The sequence below is a fragment of the Pleurodeles waltl genome, chromosome 12, assembly GCF_031143425.1.
Source record: "Pleurodeles waltl isolate 20211129_DDA chromosome 12, aPleWal1.hap1.20221129, whole genome shotgun sequence".
Classification (NCBI taxonomy): Eukaryota; Metazoa; Chordata; class Amphibia; order Caudata; family Salamandridae; genus Pleurodeles; species Pleurodeles waltl.
Window position 1 is genome coordinate 542,715,659 of NC_090451.1, and position 21,093 is coordinate 542,736,751.

The 21,093-nt window shown below is 44.1% G+C and overlaps 1 protein-coding gene across 2 annotated transcripts in view; it reads right to left on the reverse strand.

Annotated features, from left to right (window-relative positions):
- Positions 1–310: 310 nt before the first annotated feature.
- The window catches only part of PSKH1 (protein serine kinase H1), a 252,869-nt gene continuing 232,086 nt past the window's right edge, over positions 311–21,093 (reverse strand). For both annotated transcript variants that reach the window (XM_069217580.1, XM_069217579.1), the window contains exon 3: positions 311–17,840. In XM_069217580.1, the coding sequence (XP_069073681.1) occupies positions 17,523–17,840 (318 nt within the window). In that variant the 3' untranslated portion in view covers positions 311–17,522. The remainder of the gene's footprint in view (positions 17,841–21,093) is intronic.

Consider the following 21,093-nt stretch of genomic DNA (forward strand, 5'->3'; position numbering starts at 1 on the left):
TTTAGGTCATATTTGGATCGTAGATTTGTAGATATAAATTCAAAAATGTGAACTATCAGACATTATTGCCACGAAAAACAGAGTTTAAAGGGCAATATAAACATATTCCTGGTTAAACATTAACTCAATGCCTATTATGTCCATTAAGGGAAGACTGTTCGGTGTGCCGTTTGAGCCCATGGATGGGCCAACATACTTAATGTGTATTGTGATGCAATTTTCCTTCAGCTGTGAAGCTATATATGTGATAGGTGCCTCTTTGGAATTAGTGTGTTGTTTTTCCCCCTCAAAAACTACACATCAACCAGTGACCGGTTCACAAATCTTTTAATGAATACATAAGATACATTTACAAACGTGGATACACAAAATAAATAATTCTATACAAACTAATTTCATACATTTTATTGCGTTATCAAAATATTGTCTACAAAATATTCTGCAGTAAAAATAACAGTGATCCGAGTAGAAAAATGACAATCACAGCTATGGAGTCTTTTCATAAAACAAAATGATCTTCATATTTTAAGGCCAATATGTACATGATGTCCAAAGGCACATACAATTCCACTGTGCAAGTAAGGAAAGGACTTCGACAGGGAAAAATACATAAAAGAAATGGCTGCACAGAACTGAATTTGTTAGACCTTTAAAACATTACAAGGCGATATAAGTGCAAGTCCTTTGTGCACACGAGGGGCGGTTTGCCAATAAGCATTAACCAACTCTGCGCCATTATCACTATGCGCAAACTGTCCTTGTGGGTGCGCAATTCACATTGGTGACTGCCACTGATTTCTTAATTTACCTCATTGTAGATCTGGGTTTGATACTTTGCTGCAGGCATGTGTTTTGCCCTCCAGATTTTGGCGCAGTGAGCGGGCACAAGGGAAAATATGCCACTGTGCTGCCTGATACAGCTCTTGCCAAATGAACAATTTCAAGATACAAAAAACACAGATTCATAGGAGGAACTAGCACACTGAGTCACAAACGGAAAGAAAGGGAGCAGCCACCTTCCAAGTGATCACAACAGAGGAAACGCAGCCCTGACCAAGAAGGAAGGTGTAACTCCCTGGGCTGTTTCAACAGACAGCACTGCTGAGGACAAAAAGTGCCCCATGCCTTTTGCAGGATAATCACAAAGTCACCTCAATTTGACAATGTTACAGGTCAATAAAAGCATCAATGCCATCTACAATCTATATTTAGCTGGGCGGTACAACTCTAGCTCTTCTCCAATGGCTATGCCCAAACCAAGTGTGGTCAACTGCACAATCTATTTCTGAAGTGGAAAGAGTGGCACGAGGAGAACCTGGTGACCTGTGACTAAACCCAACTACTTAATGTGTCATAACTGCCTACCTCATACACGTGTATGGACTTTTAACCCTGTCCCTTTGGTGTTGGAAGGGGTACCTCTGATTTGTTTCAGACAACTGCCTACCTTACTTCTGTCATTACAAAAGCGAAGGAGCTCTGTACTACTGAATTATGAACGATTGCCCATTGCTTAAGAAAGCATTAACACTGTCTTAAGTCTTGACAATAGGGCTGGATTTACCAACGTTTTTGTCCGATATTAAGTGGCCTTTCCTAGATTAGAACGGTCTTAAACCATTGAAAATCTTTTTGGGAATCAGTCCAACTTCCTTAGCTTAAGACAGTTTACTTCATCTTAACGTTTTTCAAAAAGTCAGGCCACAACAATTTTGGAATTAAAAGAAAAAAACGTTTCAAGGAAAAAACATTAATGGAGATGAACGATGAATGAGGAGGCTGTTGGCCATTAGATTTTGATTTCTGAAATAGCTTTATAGATTTATTAAATCTCTCCCCCATTGGAAAAGAAGACCCCTTGGTGTATCTCACTGCCTGTAAAGCAAACCTGCAGCAGCTGGACTGTCGCACAGGTTCTCTGGTTCATCCTAGAGAGTTGTCCAAGCCACTGGATTCGGTGAGTGTGCACCATACACAAACTGTGGTCTGGGATCAAATGTAAGCCATTTGGAAAGCATATTTCTTCAAATGATTATGCGCAGCGTGGATAGCTGAACAGTATTGAGATCATCATCCATGAAGAAAAAGGGAAAGGTGAGGGGCCTCTCTAGGATAGACTATAGAAACTTACATACTCAGGAGGATTGGTCAACCGTAACCCACAGAAAGAAATAGCAGCCCGGAAAAGACAGGTAATGGAAACGTTTCAATGACAAGCAGGTGAGGTACCATTTCTACACTCATAGCTCTACCAAGTGTTTGTACAAAGAAGATGCTTAACCTTGTGCAAGGGTCAGGCTACCGAGTTAGAATGGAAATGGTTCTAAAACATAAACCCTAGAAACCACTGAGTGATCCAAAGTTTGTGCTAGAACACCAAACTGGTACAGAACGAGAAGGCCTGAAAGTGCAAATGTGTGCTGAACACTTAGTCAGTGTGCATTATCATCATAAAGGCTACATCAAAGATCTAAACGTACAGAAAGAGAGAACCAAGGCAGAGAAAGCTCAAGTGACTGGTCTTTGACAGGATGCCTGTGAGTATGGAAGAGGGACATAAAGAGCAAGCTGACAGCTACCTATAGCACACCACCTTCGAAACGTAATGCTGCAAGCTCTGAAGGTATTTAGCCTGTGCCACCAAATGCCGCACACCATAAATATACCCGTTAGGCTGACCAGTATTTATTTTGAATTTTCTTACAGTAAGCCGTCTCTGAAACGAGTACATTCTAGTTACCTGTTGCCACCTACTGACAAACTCCAGTCTTAGTAAGGTGTAGTCATACTTGCAAGTACATTTCGCAAACACATGGATCTAGTAAACTACTGAAACCTAATGTATTTGAAACACCTGTCAATTTTTAAAGTTTACTTTCAGTGTTGCTTTTCTGCGTTTTTTTTTAATGTGTATATCAAAAGACATGTTATCACCACAGTAAATGTGCTTCTTCCGGATCATACAATGGTTCTTCACCGCTCCCACTAAGGGCCTACACAACAAGATTGTGTCCTGGTCCTGTTTACCTTGTTTAGCATTACTGCACATGAAAGAACAGCATGGCATGAACCACATACACAGATATCCTTCTGAGGGAGGAAAGGGAGAGGCAGCATGACCCACTTCAGGCTTCACCCTTCGCAAGTCAAACTCTTCACCATGACAATAAATAACATAATTGCATTATGCACATCTGGATACATGCTAGTTTTGTGTGTAATGGAAAATGGTGTGATCACAAAAGTCATCTTAACTTTTGTAATAACAATTTCATGGTGAAGGGTACTAATAATCCTTTCCAAGTAAACTTTTCCATAGTTAGGGCATAGTGTCACTTTTGTCCTTCCCCCAGAAAACTTGTCCTAATCCTCAGACTGAAATATCCAACAACAAAAAAGTCACAAGCACCATGTGTTTTGAAGAGGAGGTTTTTAAAACCTGTGTCCATATCAGAAGTAAAAACCATACACCTATGTTTACTTGAAGGCACACCTCTAGGAAAAATTAGACTGAAACAAAGTAAATGAGAGCCAAAAATAAGAAGCTAGCTCATGAGTGAACATTAAACTTGAACACACTGGGTGACCATGCCACTCTTAAATATTAGAGTGGTTTGCACATAATGGCTCAAAGCAAAAAGCTAAGAGCCCAGTTTACCAACAATCAACCCCCCACTAATGACCACTCGGAGGCAGGTGACCTGAGAAAAACACTTACAGGAAGCTTCTCCTTGTTTTTGATTGGAGACCTCAGTTTTGATTGGCTCCACTTGTCAGAATTGTTGGCTATTTTAGCACAGCAGTTAAGGATTTAACACAAAAAGAATACTCATGAAACCTTTAAGCATACCGCCCAACTAGCCAAATGAATAAGAGCAGTACACTTCTAAGTTCAAACTCCATGGGGTTTGGCGACTCTTCTGAGCAGCATCTCAAATCCTCCAGATGCAAGCCAACGAATTAATGTTCATGACGAAAGGCTTCCTGTGTCTGCAAAATGTTACGCCTGGTACGAGACCATAAACAAATTGTGTAATGGAAATGGAACAGGGTTACAACATTATAAAGGGTAGTGTGGGAGAGTACTGCTGTCACATCCCAATCTGTCTGTGCAAGTGGAGCACATCAGTGCCAACTTTTAATAGCAGTAAAAAGAGTGTTGCCTTTATACTCTCTCTGTTACTTCTAGTCCATAACCTTTCTCCTATTATCAATATTTGGATGTATCCTGCCAACTAGTTTGTGGCCAAAAACTGCTTCTCGGGCAGTTCAAACCAAAACCTGTACATCAGGTACTAAGGATACATAGGCATGAAGCACACGGTCACAACCCTTCCCCCTCTTGGGTCATACCCTCACCAGTTTCATCATTAGTAAAAAGGCTATCCTTGTAGAGGTTTTGACGAATGGCAAACAGGCAGGTCAGGTGTTGTAAGAGAGCCTATGGAATGAATTAATCCACATACGATGGAAGAGAGATATTCCCTCTGAGTAGCATCTGATACAGGTGGTTACGTACTTGACAATCAGACTGGAGGCTGCTTTGTGGCACCACCATCATGTCAAGCAACGATCTGATCAAAAGAATCTAACTCCTTTTGCCCGTCTAGTTTAAAATGAAAAGTGCATATGATTTCTGTGCTATGCAGAACTTTCTCAGTCTGGAACCTTGAGGACACAGAGAGAAGACCAGGAGATAAATCTACTTGAGATAAATCTCATCAGCATGAATTCTCTTAACACCTTTAAGTCAAATGACTGGCATGGTGGAAGAACCACCTATAGTCCTGATGAAACGATTCACTGCCCTGAGATACAGTGGGCCTAAAGTGCAATAACAAACCTCATAGAAAGGAAAAAGCATATTTCTTCACCTTTAAAAGAAAGCAGATACTGGGGACAAGACAATGGCTCAAATTACATTTTCATGCAGTGGTGCAGCATGACGCTCTTATGACTAAAGTGTTGTTTGATGACCTTCTTTGGATGAAAATGTATTCCCCTTGGTCTGTTCCTTCTAGGCATCTGTGGATTTTAAATAGATTTTGAAGCTGGTTACAGGAACTCGGTTCTGTCAGGTACTTGGAGAAAGACATGATATTGCAGACAAAGTTTGGGAGGGAAGGTAAATCAGTCCACTTGAGCAAAACTTCACCCTCTTCCTCCTGTGCTGCTAATCTAGTGGTGAATTTCCTGGCACTTTCAGGCACATCTAGTTTTTTAGAGGAAATGCAGCTAAAGGCTTCAGGACCAGGTGATCAAACTAAGCAACTGAGGCACAATGCCATAATGAATGGAGGATGTTTCACCCCTCCCGGAAGGAACATGGATGGCAGTGTACCGAAGGAGATGTTGTATATCTGAGAAATAAATCTGACATGAGCACGTTGGAGCCACCAGGATGTCTGGGCAGTCTTTGATCTAAATGTCCACTGGGACCAGGTGAGGTGGGGGTAAAGGAGGGCATATTGAAACTCCCTAAACCAATCATGAGTGTGTCTCCCCAATAAATGGGGCTACCCACCAACTAAAATGAAAACAGATTAACTTAATGGAGGAAGGTTGCTAATGCGTCTGGTCAACTAGAGGACCTGAAGGTGATCTAAAGAATCCCTGGTTGGCCATCACTTAAGTGGTGTGTTTTGGCTTATGCTTACCGTGTCAGTCCTCTGATTGAGCAAAGAACTCACTTGAGACAATGAGAGAAAAATGTATGTGGCAAAGTCGTCTTCTTTGATATTTTCATCAACATGGGCAGAGAAGAAGGAAACATATTCCTATTTTTGAATTACAATGAATTTAGGGACTTTGAGAAAGCACGCTTGCGCTAGTGAAAAGGGCTTTTGCAGAATAATACTTGCAAGTAACTTCCACTAAGTAGGACTTCGGTTTTAAAATATTTGAAAAGCAATTTACCACATTTGGGAACAAGACGTAGGATAATAGAATGTTACTTGAAGTAAAACTTATATTTTGTTGCTTTTTTTTTTTTTTGCTGTCTGAAGACACGAAAACTCAAGAGTTCCCACCAAAACACCTGAGGCTCTATGCTCCACTGATAGCTACCAAGGTTTCAAATTGCTTTGTGTGACATTTTCATAATTTCAGTGTAATTTTGAGTGACATTTCAACCACTATAAGTGACAATTTCTCGTGAGGAAAATCAAGCAACGAATACAAGGGAAACAAATATCAGAAATTACACCCATGAGCAGTAGAAAAATCATTAATAGCAGCTTAAGCAGAGCAGCCAACTGCCCAGGGGTCTGGCGTGCCACCCACTAGTTGCATCAGTCATGGCTCTAGCAATTTAATTAACATTACATATAGCAGCACAGAAGTACTTTAGGTCATTTTTAACAAAGGCTGAACTCACTGACACTCTCTCAGGCACTTACTGAGTTCTGGCGGGCGGCACCGCAGCAACAGTGCCTCCTCAGCGTGGCTAGCTCGCAAGGATGTAGACCCGCTCCTGGGCCCAAGGCAATGCCACCCGCCGCATCCATTCATGATTCTATGATGGCACCGCACCCAGTGCTCTCACGCAGAGGGCCAGCTACTTAGGATCGCGGGATGGCTGCCACGGTGTGGGACTCCCTTAGCAACTTCATGATGAGTCGTGGCAGGCGGCTCTGAGCCCACCTGCCAGTGCTGCGGTCCAGTGGAGCTGGGTCCGTCCCGCTCACTAGCGGGATGTCATGCCACTGCCGCGAGTCTCTGACAGCGAGACTCAGCCGCCACGGTCAGCATTGCCTGGGTGGGTCACGGGAATCGATCCTCGTTACGGAGTAGCAAGGTCATAAGAGCTGTGCATTTCTTAGTGCCGCCAAAACTTTATGAATCACCTCCCATTCACACTGCAGGAAGGAGTCGGACCCGTGACTCTTCCCCACCTATAAAACTATGGGTCTCAGAGAATTTACTTACTCTTAGTTACCAGTAGTCAAGCCATTTGGCACTGACTGTGTGCGGGTGCCTGTTTTTACACCAGATACATTGTAGCAGAGTACTCAAGCTGCGAGCAGATCTTGAGCCAGGCTCAGCCCCGTCCCTTAGCCTGCCGAGAGCAGCACGCACCGCCACTCCAGCTCAACAGCCATGGGGCATTATGGCAGCCTCCAGCTTTACAGCTGAGCAGCACTATATTGCATGATTTTGCATTTCAGTGCAATGATGAGAACTACCACACTGAAATGCGTTAGTGTAACCCCTGATGCGTGGTAACTGGCAGGGCTGTCCACTTCGTTGAAGCCCAGTAACACGGACACAGTGTAGCGTAATGTAGTGCTGCATTTACAAATAATTTGTATTTCGTGATGTATGGATTTTGGGCCTTCACTCAATTGATAGGAATTTTACAGCTCACACACATGGCTGTACATACTGGTGCAGATGAAACTTGGAAGGAGGGGCTTAGTTTTAGGCAATGAAATGTCTACACAAAAGGCCCGTGTCCGTATTTAGGATCGGCGATGCTCCTCAGTAACGGGCTCAAAGATGAACTGCCGAGAACAGCTGGTGCTTCGAAGCAGTGACAACGCCTAATCAATCCTAAACGCTAATTTTGAAATGTAAGTCTAATTTTATGTACGCAGGTTTCCAATATCACGTTACTTTTAAAAATCTGACAATTATTACCAATTTTAAGCAAAGAAAGTGGTTGGAGCGGTACAAAGAACTTGGTCGATTTTTACTTAACTTTACATCTCGTTTCCTGCTTTAAATTACATAGCATATGCAGTATTCTAGTCTGCCACAGGAGGTCACCATTAGATTGTGAATTGGAAAGACTTATGTTTTAAACGCACCAAACGACTGTCTTCATTGGGAACACCCGATTGCAGTAATTATTTGAATATGGTCCTCTGCGGGTTCAAACTCTATAATACTGTTTGCTCAATCCACTATATTCCTTACTAACTGACGTATTACGTCAAATACTGTCACTATGAACAATCTCCTTGCTTAGAACCACTCGGGCACAGAACCTTCAAGCGACTATACACTCCTACAAACGATTAAAGAAGAACATCAATGTTGTTCCTTTCGTGAGTACCTCAGTGGTTTTAATTCAGCACTTTCCTCGGGGAATGTAGGATACTGCACATGATTCATGAAGATCACACTGCTGAAATCACGGCTTCGGCACTGGACCTAAATAAAGTAGTGCAATTCTGGGCAAATCACGTAATCGCCCATGCCCAAATTAGTATTGTGTAATGTGATAGTCAAATTGAAAAAAATGTGCCTTAACACGTTTCTATAACCCCATGCCGTACGATATCACGGATTATCTCTCCACACCCACTGATGTACAGTAGGTTGTAAATACCAAATTATACATAGTATGCCAGTGGCACCAAACGCTGTTATCCATGGCTATGGTGCCAGAGTGCTGCAGACATCTGCCAAGGCCTTGAGAAGGGCATGCATCAACTTTAAATGCAAAGGTCATAAACTGGAATTACTAATTTTAACCAAGGAGGCCAGATTAAAAAAAGTAGGGGGCAATTTACGTAGGTCAGGTTAGGACAGCTTGCGCTACACGAGAGTAAGTAAGTGGTAAAAAGGACTTCTGGACCAGATCCACTCAGTAGAACACTGAACATCTAGCAAATTAGGGGGTTCTTATGAAGCAGGAACAGGCAATTCGAGCACTCCCCAATTTAATTTGTCAAATTAAACATTGAATGGCTGATACCCATATAAGTGTGCCTTGGAGCAGGCATATGAAAAAATTATTCCCACTGTATATTTGTGAGGATTCGGTCTTGCTTTATCCAGGCTGCCCCGCACGTACACGGGTCATAAATGGTGCCTTAAAAGCCCTGCTAAATGTGGTGTATCCCAGTAACCGGTGTTAAATGAAATATGTTCCTAATAATAAGAAAAAGGAAGTAGATTAGGTACTCTCTCGGTGTTAACAGCAACCGCCAAATGGGAAAGGTTTGTCAATACTTAAGAAGTTGGGAAACTAAGAAGGCTGCCGGCTGACCCGGCTGTAATGCAGCTCTCCATCCAGTCTCCCAACAGGTAGAACACGCCGGCTGAACTGCCTTAGAGCGCCGCCTAGTGTGCTCTGCTTTCCGCGCTGGCTCGTTCGGGCGTTACAGGAGATGCGCCCTGGGAGCGTTTGTTCCGTCTCCACCTACCATCAGTGGGGGCGACTTACGGTGGGGACCCATAGTATTTCTAAGAGCCGGGGAGTTAGTTGCAGCCTCCTCGGAGCCCGCCAGACTGCAGGGGTGGGTCCTCAAGCGGCCAGTGGGGGCCTTTGTAAGAGGGTACCGACACAGTCATCTTAACGGGCCGGTGGCGCCGAAACGGCGGGAGCAGGACGCCAGAGTGGATACCCACCCCCGAAGCAGAATTTAAGCCATGGAGAGGAAGAGGAGGGGAGGGGAGAGCCCCCCCGCCCCCCCTGCTCCATCGTCTGGAGCTACTTTTATGGATCTATTCTGTGGCCTAGTCCCTCAGCCAGCTGGTAAGCCATTTCCATTTTATGCTGAAATGGCAAGAGGCTATGTCTGTAAGGGCCCCCAATAATGTGAAGCCTTTACAAACAGATCCTCAGGGCAAGGCTGCATTAGAAAATCTGTCAAGAACTGTGAAGGGAGAATGTATGGAGATCACGGGTAGTTGTAATTAATCCCGTCCTCCCCCTGAGGTCTGAGCTTGAGGGCAATGAGCATTTATTTTCCTTATTAAATGATACAGATTGGTCAGAGGAGGATTTAGTGGTGGCCTCTGACTCTAGCGACCGGGCCTTAATGGATGAGGGTCACGGTAAAGGGATGCCCATACACCCCCCCCACCACATAAAATGGGCAAAAATAACAAATGGATGGAAAAAGTCAAAAATGGGATTATTCTGCAACAGCACACTTTGTAGGAGATCTACCAGGAGCCTCCTGTGAGCCGCTTAGCTCCAACCGCCCCACTTTGGAGGCAATTTATCAATGTATTATGTTCCACATGCTTTATAGCTGCGATAAATTGAGGTCTCTCCAGAAAGGAATAGAGCTACATTGGCATTTGGGAAAGAGATCTGAATAACTCCTACCATGATGTTTCTCGAGTATGACCAATCTTTTGAGGGAGAGCTAACTAAGATGTACTTTCTCTTCATTTAACTGGCCATAGCTCGCCTCCTTATCACAACAGCCTGGAAAAACGCTGAACCTCCCACAGTTTATCTGTGGTTTGGGCGTTTGCTAGCCATTTACAATCTGGAGAGATCTTTATATAATTGCAAGGGAAAACGAGCTAGGGGTGGTGGAAAATCAGTCTGGCTTGCCCTAACTAGATGGCTCTTCAATAAACGAGGGCACGAAGACTGGTTTGTGATCTAAGCAGAATTAGATAGAAAGGGTGCCAACATAGTTTTAATGTGCTTTGTATTATTAATTACTATCTATCTATATTTATATATCAAGTAATGCATGTAACTGCATTCATTTGAATTTTCTCTACTTCTGCTGGATTTTGCTTGCTGTTGTATGATTAATTTGGGATATATCAATAATAAAAAAAAGTTGGGAAACTTAAGCTGATTTTTGGTAAGTCAAGTTGCCAAGCTAGAATCTGGATACAAAGTACTAGAGGGATTATTTGCATTAACTTATATCCCTAAGGAACTTGTTGATTAACAGCCAGACCTAAGCATAGGCAATGAAGTGGAAATAGTGAAACAATTGAGATGTTAAATACCTATCCTAACGAGGAATCTGCAAAAGCATTTGGTTTTGTGAATCAGCATACTTTGAGGGAAAAGAAACCTAATAAAACAGGATTAAACATTCATGGTTAATTGTTTTTAGTGTGAACTGGTAGGGGGGGGGAAACACGCCAGAACTGTGCCAGATTCATGGATCCACTGTCTTTCAGCACAAGTGGTAGAATACACCACTCGGCTCACCTGTGCTGGACCATGCCTCCACTGTTTTATGTTTCACAGTCTGAATGGTGTGTGATGCATCTCTGAGTGCCTGTGCCAGATCCATGGCTGTACAAGGGTGTACAGTGCACCAGATACGGATCTATGCCAGAATCATAATTCCACTGCTAGGCAGTTTGATGGTGTACGATGAACCTGATTTGGACCTATGAAATAGATAAAGCTCCCTTGTTTCGTAGTTTGAAAGGCGTGTCCGAGTGCCTGTGCCAGATCCATAGCTCCACTATTTCATAGTTTGAGTGATGGAAAACGCAGCCGATAAGAAATGTATGCCAGAATCAAGGCTCCACTGTTTCGTGGTTTGAGTGGTGGATGAAGCACTCAAGAGGACCTGTGCCAGATCCACAGCGCCGCTGTTTTGTGGTCCGTACTTCAAGTGCTTCTAATAACGTTCACTTTGAGTGATTTAGCAATACATGTGGGAGCCAATGGGTCTTGTTGTGCTTTGGAGGCAATATTAAGAACTCATTGGAAAGGAGGGGGTGCTGCAAAATGACCCTGCGGATAACAGTCACCTGCTGACGATCTATGTGGAAGATGCTGTCCTGTAAAGTTCGCTGTAAAGACTGATCACAATCCTGTCTCGTAAGTGCTGGGTGATAAAAGTAAATTAACTTCATCTGGTGTCACTGCCTCTACCAAGAACCCTCTCTGGGTATTCAAAATTAGCCCCCGCTGTAGGGTGGGGAAAGAGTAAAAGGGGGTGGCTACTTATAGGACAGCACCAATTCTATGCAGTCCTGAAGACAAGAGTGACTGGCTAATATTACCCTGCTCAAAGCATTAAAAAACTAAATTCAGAAAATGTAAATATGGGTATAAAAACAGAATAAAGAAATGAAACTCCCATGATATGATTTCCTTGTTTAAGAGTGTTTTTCTGTGCCATGTGTGAGGCTTCTCCGTCTGCAAGAATGATTGTTCAGTTTAACAGCTAAAATGAACAGCATTTATTATAGCTGGGAAAAGGTAAAGACAGTGCGAGGAGACAAAGCACCGCTGCACCTTATGAACCCGACATCGCCGCCAGGCACACGAAGTAAAAAAGCTAAGGATGGGAAGCAGTTCGAGCTTAGTGAGCAGCCTGCGGCAAGAAAGGCAAAGGAGGACGAGTTTCAAGCTCTGAAGGATGGCCTTTAGCCGGCTCTCCGCGCTTTCTAATAGTCGAATAAACAGAGCCCAGAGGCAGATGCAGGCTCCACTCTCTCCCTCCTACCTGCTAAGGTGGGCCTCTTGGTGGCAGTGACACGTGTGAAGAGCTTCACAGTTCTTGTACTTTAAACACCCCCCTCACGACGTCTATTGATTTTAAAGCGGTGACTCAGAACACATAAGAAACGATTTCCCGCCAACGCATAAAAATGCTCTCCAGACTCCTTCAATCTCAAACAAGGGCTAGATGAGTCCGTCAGATGTGACGTCTCAAAGGCACTTTTCCTCCCCAGCACCTTCCGATAAGTCAATTACCTGTAAAGAAAATACTGCTGGATTCTTTCGCCCAAACGGCACTCTGTCTCCCACTCAACTGAAAGCTTCCATCTCCTCCCAGCTAATGGGCACAGACAGGAAGCCATGAAGGTGAATGCTCTGCAATGCGGACCAGTCTTCAGACTGCTGCAGAAGTAGATGCAAGTTCGCAGTATGCGAGGCTGTGCATTCTAATGAGTAGCCATCCCACAGTGCAGAGCTGTGTAGAAAGCAGAGGGCCGACTGAGCATCGGTGTTCATATGCAGTGACTGCCTCTGCACACAGCCGTTAAATCTGCCGAGTGACTGACTGTACACAACCCCAAAGCTGCCAAGTGTCACGCATCTTGTGTTAGAATAAAGCATTTCCGGTCATTTTCCGGCATTGCCTGAGATTGTCACGCAAGTCCTGAAGTGCAGTAAAAGCTTCTTGTTCCAGTTTCTCACCTTGCTAGCTAAGCTCCGAATAGTTTTTATCAAAGGCCACAAGGTGGCACTGGTGTACAATGGGATGTCTCGGAGTCTCGCTATATTATGATATTTACATGGTTCCATCGTCTTCACCGCTTGATTTTGCTTGCAACAAAGTGTCACTCAGTCGTTGAAATGTCACTCAGAATTACAATGAAATTATGAAAATGTCACACAGCAATCTGAAACCGTGGCAGCTATGCAACTCAAGTGACTTTCTCAGCTCACATCTGGTCACCGGGCACTGCTCTGTCATCACCTGTGAGCACTGGTGCTCGGTAGCGGTCATTGACTGCTAGTGCACAGTGACTCTGCACAGTACTCTACTGTGGCTACGTTTGCGCAGTTGATGGGTGTCTATCTCTGCGTACGCTTGCTGTGACAGCAGGGGCTGCCCCGTGAGGACAGCTCAGCACCTGTGCACACACCGCTCCCTCTCTAACTGCAGTGGCGCTTAAAGTCTGTGTATGCATGTGTGTGCGCTCAGGGGCACTGGCGTTCACAGATGCACAGCCAGTGCACATCGGCGTCCAGTCCCAGGCGTCAAAATACAGTGAAGCCAGATTGATACAAAGACAAGCAGTTGTTTAAAGTAATATTTGGCTTTGTTTGTTGCATTGCTTCATTTCCCTCACCGACGACCTGATTCACATTGTTTTTGCACTCTTAGGTATAATTTCTTCTGCAAAAACAGATATGTGGAAGTTATGCACTGATCGAGATTCCCAGAGTAAGGGGCTATTCCACGCATAGATGAGATATATTGAGGTCAACTGACCAGTTTCGCGGATTGTTGGAATAAATCTCCAACCAGGGATAGCAAAACAAGACATTCAAACATGGATGCGCAGCACAAAGTTGGTGAACCCTGACAAACCAATACCTTTAAAGACATTCACAAAACCTTTTGAGGTCCTTTTCTGCGCTGTAAAGATATATGTGCGAAGAGCAGATTTAAATCACTTTCCAAGGTGGGAAAAAAAAACCAGAACCTGATATTTGGTAGGAGTGCAGAGGAAGGGATTTCTCCACAGGAAAATAAAAATGTTACTGGAATTGCAAAGAGATGCTTGGTGAGAGTCCTAAACTTCAACTACGGGGATTGAGGATGGGTAAGTATATAAAGAATGCATTTGTAGGAACTGTGTTCTGAGTGGAGTGTAATCAATAAGAGCACAGCATAAACCATTCTGTATTATAAAAAATGACAGTCATGAGTCACGTCCTAGGGAACAAGCATTGGCAAAGGCAAATAATGTGGGCTTAATATAATACTGGACGTACTAGCACACTAGAACAAGGAAAGGGTGAGAGAAAACAAGTGTGAGCATGAGGGCTAAAGTTGTAAAGTAGTCCCTAATACAGTTCAATGCAAGCACTCAAGACAAGGTGGGAGATGCACTCAAACAAACTATAGTAGTAAGTGAGAGATCAATTTTACCATCGGACTGAGCCAGGACATGGCAGACAAGATCTACAGCCCATGGCTGGTCAAACAAGATCAGTGGTTGAAAAGGGCAGACTCGAAATCCCCTCTTTGTATAGGGTTAGCTAGCAGCCTGTCTGACACCTGCATTATCCAATCCACGGTCTAAAAGGGACACCTAATGTCCATCCTGGGCCAAGCCATTTTAACAAGTCTAAATGGCAGTACTAGAAAATACAATCTGTTCACGCAGATTACCCGTGACAATGATTAAGGAAATTCAACTCTTAGGCCATAGCTGTGCCCATCAGTTATTGCGGCCAGAGAACAAGGTAGTGTAGGCGCTTGCTGACAAAGCACATCAATCTCATTCTCAAAGACAACTCGGTCATAGGTCAATTAATACCCCAAAGCCTACGCTGTAAGATGCAAGATGCAAGCAACGATCACACCTGGACAGCATGATGAGCACTCGTAGAAAGATGACCTGCTCTTCTAACCAAACCACAACGGGATCTGGGGAAGGTGGCAAATTTCAACTCAAGGCCCCTCAAACCTGTGCACCACACACTCGAAAAAAAGGCACAAAAAAGAAAGGGTAGATAGTGAAGCAGCAGAGAGAAAAAGAAGCAAAGTCGGGTAGGGCTACACAGCTCATAAGTGTCAGTGTACCCATCTTTGATGTAATGTCACATCAGAATATAGAAACGATATAACGTATTTGCATAACTCTTGCATTTCTAAAGTAAAAAAAGAATCACACCTGCTGAATCACAAATTTGTGGGATTAAGGCCTACTATTAGGCCCACTAAATAGAATGAGTAGTGAAGGATACTGGTGCAAATGTTATAAGGCCAGTGTTGCACCAAAATACCCATCTGTATCGAGAGCAGCCCTTCCTCAACTATTGTGTGTCCGTCTTTCCAGATTTCTTCTGCATGGTTCAAGTGCCACCGAGATTTGTATCGTAAATTTCTCCCAGTGTCCCGAGTTACTGCTGCAACAGAGCATGCGACTTGTTGCATCCCAGCAGTGCGTGAGCCTGCTGAACAAGGTTGTCATGGGGGGGGAAGAGGACAAAGAAATGGGCTGAAAGTCACAGATCTCTCATTATCGCATCTAAATAGTAACTGCTTGCAGTCTGGTGTGAGCGAGGCTAATTTTGGCCGTTATCTGAGTGTTGGTGGGGGCGAACTCAGCTCCTTCCCCGCGCAGCCGAGAGCAAGTCCGCCTGCAGCCCGATTAAAGGGTCCCTGCGCAAGTCGATACATTCCCTGCCTAACGACGCCGTTCCTACAACTGCTAGGTGGGAGGAAATAACTGTTTAACGATTGCAGAAGATTGTCGATCACATCTCTCGCGCTGGCAACCCAGAAATGTGTTCCCCCCCCCGCCCGGAGGGAGGGGCACTAGACAGGGACGAGCTGTTAAGCGAGCCTGCGTCATGCGGCACCAATCAACACCTCCTCCTGGGCGACCAGCCCCGGCACGAATGGCCAGGAGATTAGATGCATGGCGGTGTTCAAATACACATCAGCTGGCTGCTCTCACTTCACACCCAGAAGGGAGTTTTCATTACTTCCAGCACAAAATGTGCTCCGGACACCGCCTCAGTGAGATTAAAACTGGCATGGTTAGGTTTTTTTTTTCCTGAGAGAGAAAAATTGCTTAAGGGAGATGGTAGTGTACGTGCACGCGCATGCATGCTTTAAACTCGTTACCGACGGGACGATGCATGGCAAGTCCACAATGGTACTTCAGAAGTGCGTGGAAACACTGAGATTCGTCAACGTTCACGCAGAAACACCAGGCACAAGTGCCACGTTTACTAAAGTGAAGTGAAGTCTAAGTCTGAGACTCGCGCGAAGGGCCTCTATGAATGACAGACACCCTGAAGAGCGGAGATCATGAAGGTCTCAATAGCTCTCCCAAAGTGGGTAGCTTGTGACATAACTGAACAGTGGCGGGCACATTCCATGCTCCACTGTGGCATGGGATGCCACTCAGGCAAGGTGGTCATGTTCTAGCTTGCTCGGGCTTTCATACACTGTGGGTGAGCCAGGTCAAACAGACTCTAAATGATGCCATATGCAGAGTTCTCCATCATATATCCATGAAGGATGGATCCATACCAGATTTTAAGGATAACCACTTTGTAAATTAGCTCAACTCGCACATTTTATGTAACTTCGTCCTCTGTTGATACCCAGAAATTCTGCCATTAGCCTGGCACTGCTGGACCTACGGTGGACATGGGTGCCCTGAAGTATGAAAATCAGAGGCAATACACAGACCTTCTGTAGTAGGATGCCTTATGCGGTGCTGAAATCAGAAGTAATTGGCACACGTTGCCAGACAATGTTAAAAAAACAACAAAAAAATGTTTTGCATGTCTAAAGTCAATCTTGTGTGACCTAAAAGGTATGTTCATTGTGATAAATGCCTTTTAGATACATGTACATCAATGCGGTTTCCATCAAGATATATGCATGTATCACAGGATCTACTCAAAGCTATGTGTGTCTTGACCAAAAAAAAAAAAAAAAAATCACTTAATTCTATAGTTGCCTCGTTTGTTTTGACACGTCTTTTGTGGGACCCGTATTAAAAGGGTTACTAGGCGATGCTCGATCCCGCTTAAATTACAATTGCTAGGAACTGATACTACAGGGAAGTGCAGTTCAGGGACTGGAAATATGTTTTATTTTCCAAGGGAATGCTGTGCTTCTTTTCATTGCTTTCTGAAAGAAATCCCTTGATGCAGGTGGCTTAGCAAATATGGGACAAAATGCAGGTCGGGGAAGTGATGCATAAATAAATCCTGAGCTGTGGAGTGAAGCTCGATTTTGGTCTGGGCAAATTAAGCAGAGGGTGAATTAACCGTGAACAGGCTAAATATTTGAAAACCACGAAGCAGCCACAAAATAAAATCTCTGCCACTTTTCATGTATAGCAGCAGCTGGAGGCATTCATCGTAATGATGAGAATAGTTCCATGACATAGGCATCTACTTCACCTTTTCCCTTACAGCCACAGGTAACCACTTTTCCAATTAGGGACCTTTTGATCCAGGACAGCAGGAAAAAAAGCTACTAGCGTCTCCTCTGACACCAACAAAGTGAGTCACGGTGAAGATGCACGTAGACAAGCACGAGGAAGCACATAGGAAAGGTTCACTAATGCTTCCCTTCACTCCGATCTCAACCATTATACTGCTGTTGGTACCGCAGGTTGAGCTCGCGCAGTTCCCGTTCACGCACCCGCCGTGACTTGTTAGATTTGGTGGAGCGGCTGGATCGCGTGGACTGGGCTGATTTAGTGCTTTGGCATCGGGAGGAAGCCCGCTTCAGAAGGTTCTGTGAGATGGAGCGGTGCAAGTTCTTCATGGATGAGGAGGCAGCCATGCTGACTACCCAGGGATGCTTCAGGGCATGGCTAGCTGACATCCGGTCCCCAGGGTCCACTGTGAGGAGTCGGTCAATGAAATCCTTGGCAAGGTTCGAGACACTAGGCCAGGGCTAAGAAAGAGAAGAAAAAAGTGATGAAACCATTAGACCGTGTTATTTTTAAATAAAAAATTCCAAATACAAATGACATAATTTTGGTTACAAAAACGCATGCAATATAACTAGCAAATACAAAGACACCTAGGTAGAGAAAACACCACATAACCAAGCCTATGACAAACTTAATGCCTCAAGTTGTCTCAAATCGGTAGAACGTTTTTAAATATTGTCTTTAAATAGGCATTCCATTTAAATTAATTCCAACCAAAGCTCCTTAAACTCGCAAACAAGGGCTGTGGTGTACTCATTTCTCCACAGGGCTTCACCAGCGCTTTCAAGAGTGCTCTATTAACCATTTCATTGTTGGGGTGTTTGTGCACCTCTGTGCCAGAATGTTCTCAATAAAAATCAGCATTAGGTTGTTAAACCACATGTACTACTTCGTTTTGCGCACCCCTACAAAATCTTTTTTGTTTTTGTTTGGGTACATTCTGCGCTATATGTTGTTGCAAATCCAGTATCAATACCTCACTGCTGCCGGAGATACAATGAAAAACGTGGAGCTATAGAGCACATTTGTTAAATGAACATATTTTGCCGCATTTCTCAAATGGACAAACAAATCTTAGACCAGTACCAAAGGCAATGTTGCCCCAAGTGTCATGAGTCCAGCAATACCACGTGTGGTTTTTCCTGGGGAATGTAGTCTGCACACTCAATTTTGTAATATTAACACAGATTACTAAACTGTGGTAGGATCACAGTTTATGGTCCGCAGCTTGCTTGATGATCAATATCAAAAATTTGGGCTGAATGTAACGAAAAGAGTACACATTTTTTAAATTATATGCCACCTAAGAAATGTATTAATGCAAAACAAACACTATGTATTGCACTGCAGCTGTTAGACAGCACGTACAACCCCTATGGGGGACGCGGAAGCGCTTGTTGCCTTGAATGGCTGATAGAGCATAAGGAACACAATGTCACATTTTTAGCAATATGTTTTCCAAAAACTGTTATTCCCTTCAGTTTTCCTCACGGAGGAACATCACTTACAAGTCATCACCTCTGTCAAGATTCTTTTAGGGATCCAAAGTGTGGGAGTATTAGACATGTAAGGGTTTTCTGTGGGCTCAGGGAGCCCATAGGGAATACTTTAGGTGCAGTGAAATTTAAAAACCAATACATAAAGTGAAATACCGGTTTAGAGCACTATTTGTTTGCCCTTTGTTAGAAATTGGGTCTCCATTTGGCAGAGGTATGCACCCTGTCCAAGTATGGACCACAATCCTAGTCAGGGTAAGTCACAACACAACCTAAATTCATACTGTGCTCAGCCTCCAGTAGCTTGGCACAGAACAGACAGGCTTAACTTAGAAGGCAATGTGTAAAGTATTTGTTCAATAACTAATACAGTAATAGTGAAAACACCAAAAAAAGTCCTCCACACCAGTTTAAGAAAATAGATAAAATGTACCTGAATGAAATAAGACCAAAACGACAAAGGTCCACTATACACAGGTCAAGATTTCACTTTTTAGAGGTTTAGGTAAGTCTTAATCAATAGGAACAATGGATGTATCTCTTTAGCACAAAGTACCTGGGAGGCATAAAAACAGATGTGTGTGGGCCACAGGGGAGGTGATGCGCTGGAAAGCAAAGCAATGAGTCGATTCCTTATTGCCCAGAGGAGGTGGTGCGTCGATTCTTCCCACGCCGGTGAGACAATGCATCTGTTCCTTACAGGCAGGGGGAGGTGATGGGTTGATTTCCATACACACGGCCTCAGTTCCTCACTGCAGCTTCAATAAGAATTTGCACCCAAGGATGAGGTGTGGAAAACCCAGATGTGCTGTGATGATGGAACTACAGGGAAACAGGTGCTGCGTCGATTCTGCAGGCGTTGCGTCGATTGTTGCAGTGCAGCACAGCACATTGAGGCATGAATTTTCTCTTTTAGGTGAAGTCTTTGATGGCCCTGGGATTTAACAGGAGGCAAGCTGACAAGTCCTTGGAGATCACTTGTGGGGGGAAGGCAAAGTCCTTCCAGCAGAGTCGGGGAGAAGAAGGTAGCAGGGCAATAAGCAGAAGAGCAGTCCTTCCAAAAAAGCAGTCTAGTTTAGTACTTTGGGCAGCACTGCAGTCCAGTTGTAGGCCCAGAAGTGTCTGACTTGTAAGGGGGCGGGTAGGTCACATACCATATATATTGTGCCTCTAAAGTGGAGGAGCCTTCAAATAATGGTTTTTGAAGTGCACCAGTTCCCCTTTCAACCCAGCCTTTTCTGCCAGGAGATTTGGGGGGGGTGGGGGGGGTTATCAGTCCTTTGTGTGGGGTCAAGCCACTACCCTTTGAAGTGTGAGGGCCCCTCCACCTTTCCTGCCCAGGAAGATCCATCAGTATAATGATGAATGCAGAAGAATGTCCTGTGTTTATGGCTGTCGGGTGGAATGCACAAGGGGACCTGTCAACCAGCACAGACCAGATGTGGACTGGAGACAGGCTGTAACGCACAGAGGGCAGTAAGTGCAGAGAAATGCCTACTTTCCAAGAGTGGCATTTCTCAAATAGTAATGTTAAATCCAACTCCACAGGAAGCAGGATTTCTCACTACCATTCCAACCATACCAAACATGACAAAGTCACTCCTTTCAGATCAGAAATTATCACTTAAAAGTATATAAGGGAATTTCCAATGCTGGATTAAGAGAGGAGCAGGCTTCACAACAGTGAAAAACGACTTTGGGAGTTTTTCACTACCAGGACATGTAAAAGTACATGTCCTGCCTTTACGTACATAGCTCCCTGCCTTATGGGCTACCTAGGGCCTACCTTAGGGGTGACCTATATGTAATAGAAGGGAAGTTTAAGGCTTGGCAAGTAGTTGGAACTGCCAGGTGTCAGTGAAACTACACACACAGGCTTTGCAATGGCAGGCCCGAGACATGGTTAAGGGGCTACCTATGAAGATGGCACAACCAGTGCTGCAGGCCCACAAGTAGCATTTAATTTATAGGCCCTGGGTACATACAGTGCACTTTACTAGGGACTTACAAGTAAATTAAATATGCCAATTGGGTATGAGCCAATGTTACCATGTTTAAAGGGAGAGAGCATATGCACTTTATCACTGGTTAGCAGTGTTAAAGTGCCCAGAGTCCTAAAGGCAACAACAACGAGGTCAGAAAAAGAGGAGCAGTAAGGCTAAAGGTTTGGGATGACCCTTCAGAGAGGGCCATTTTCCAATAATCTCAAACATCACTA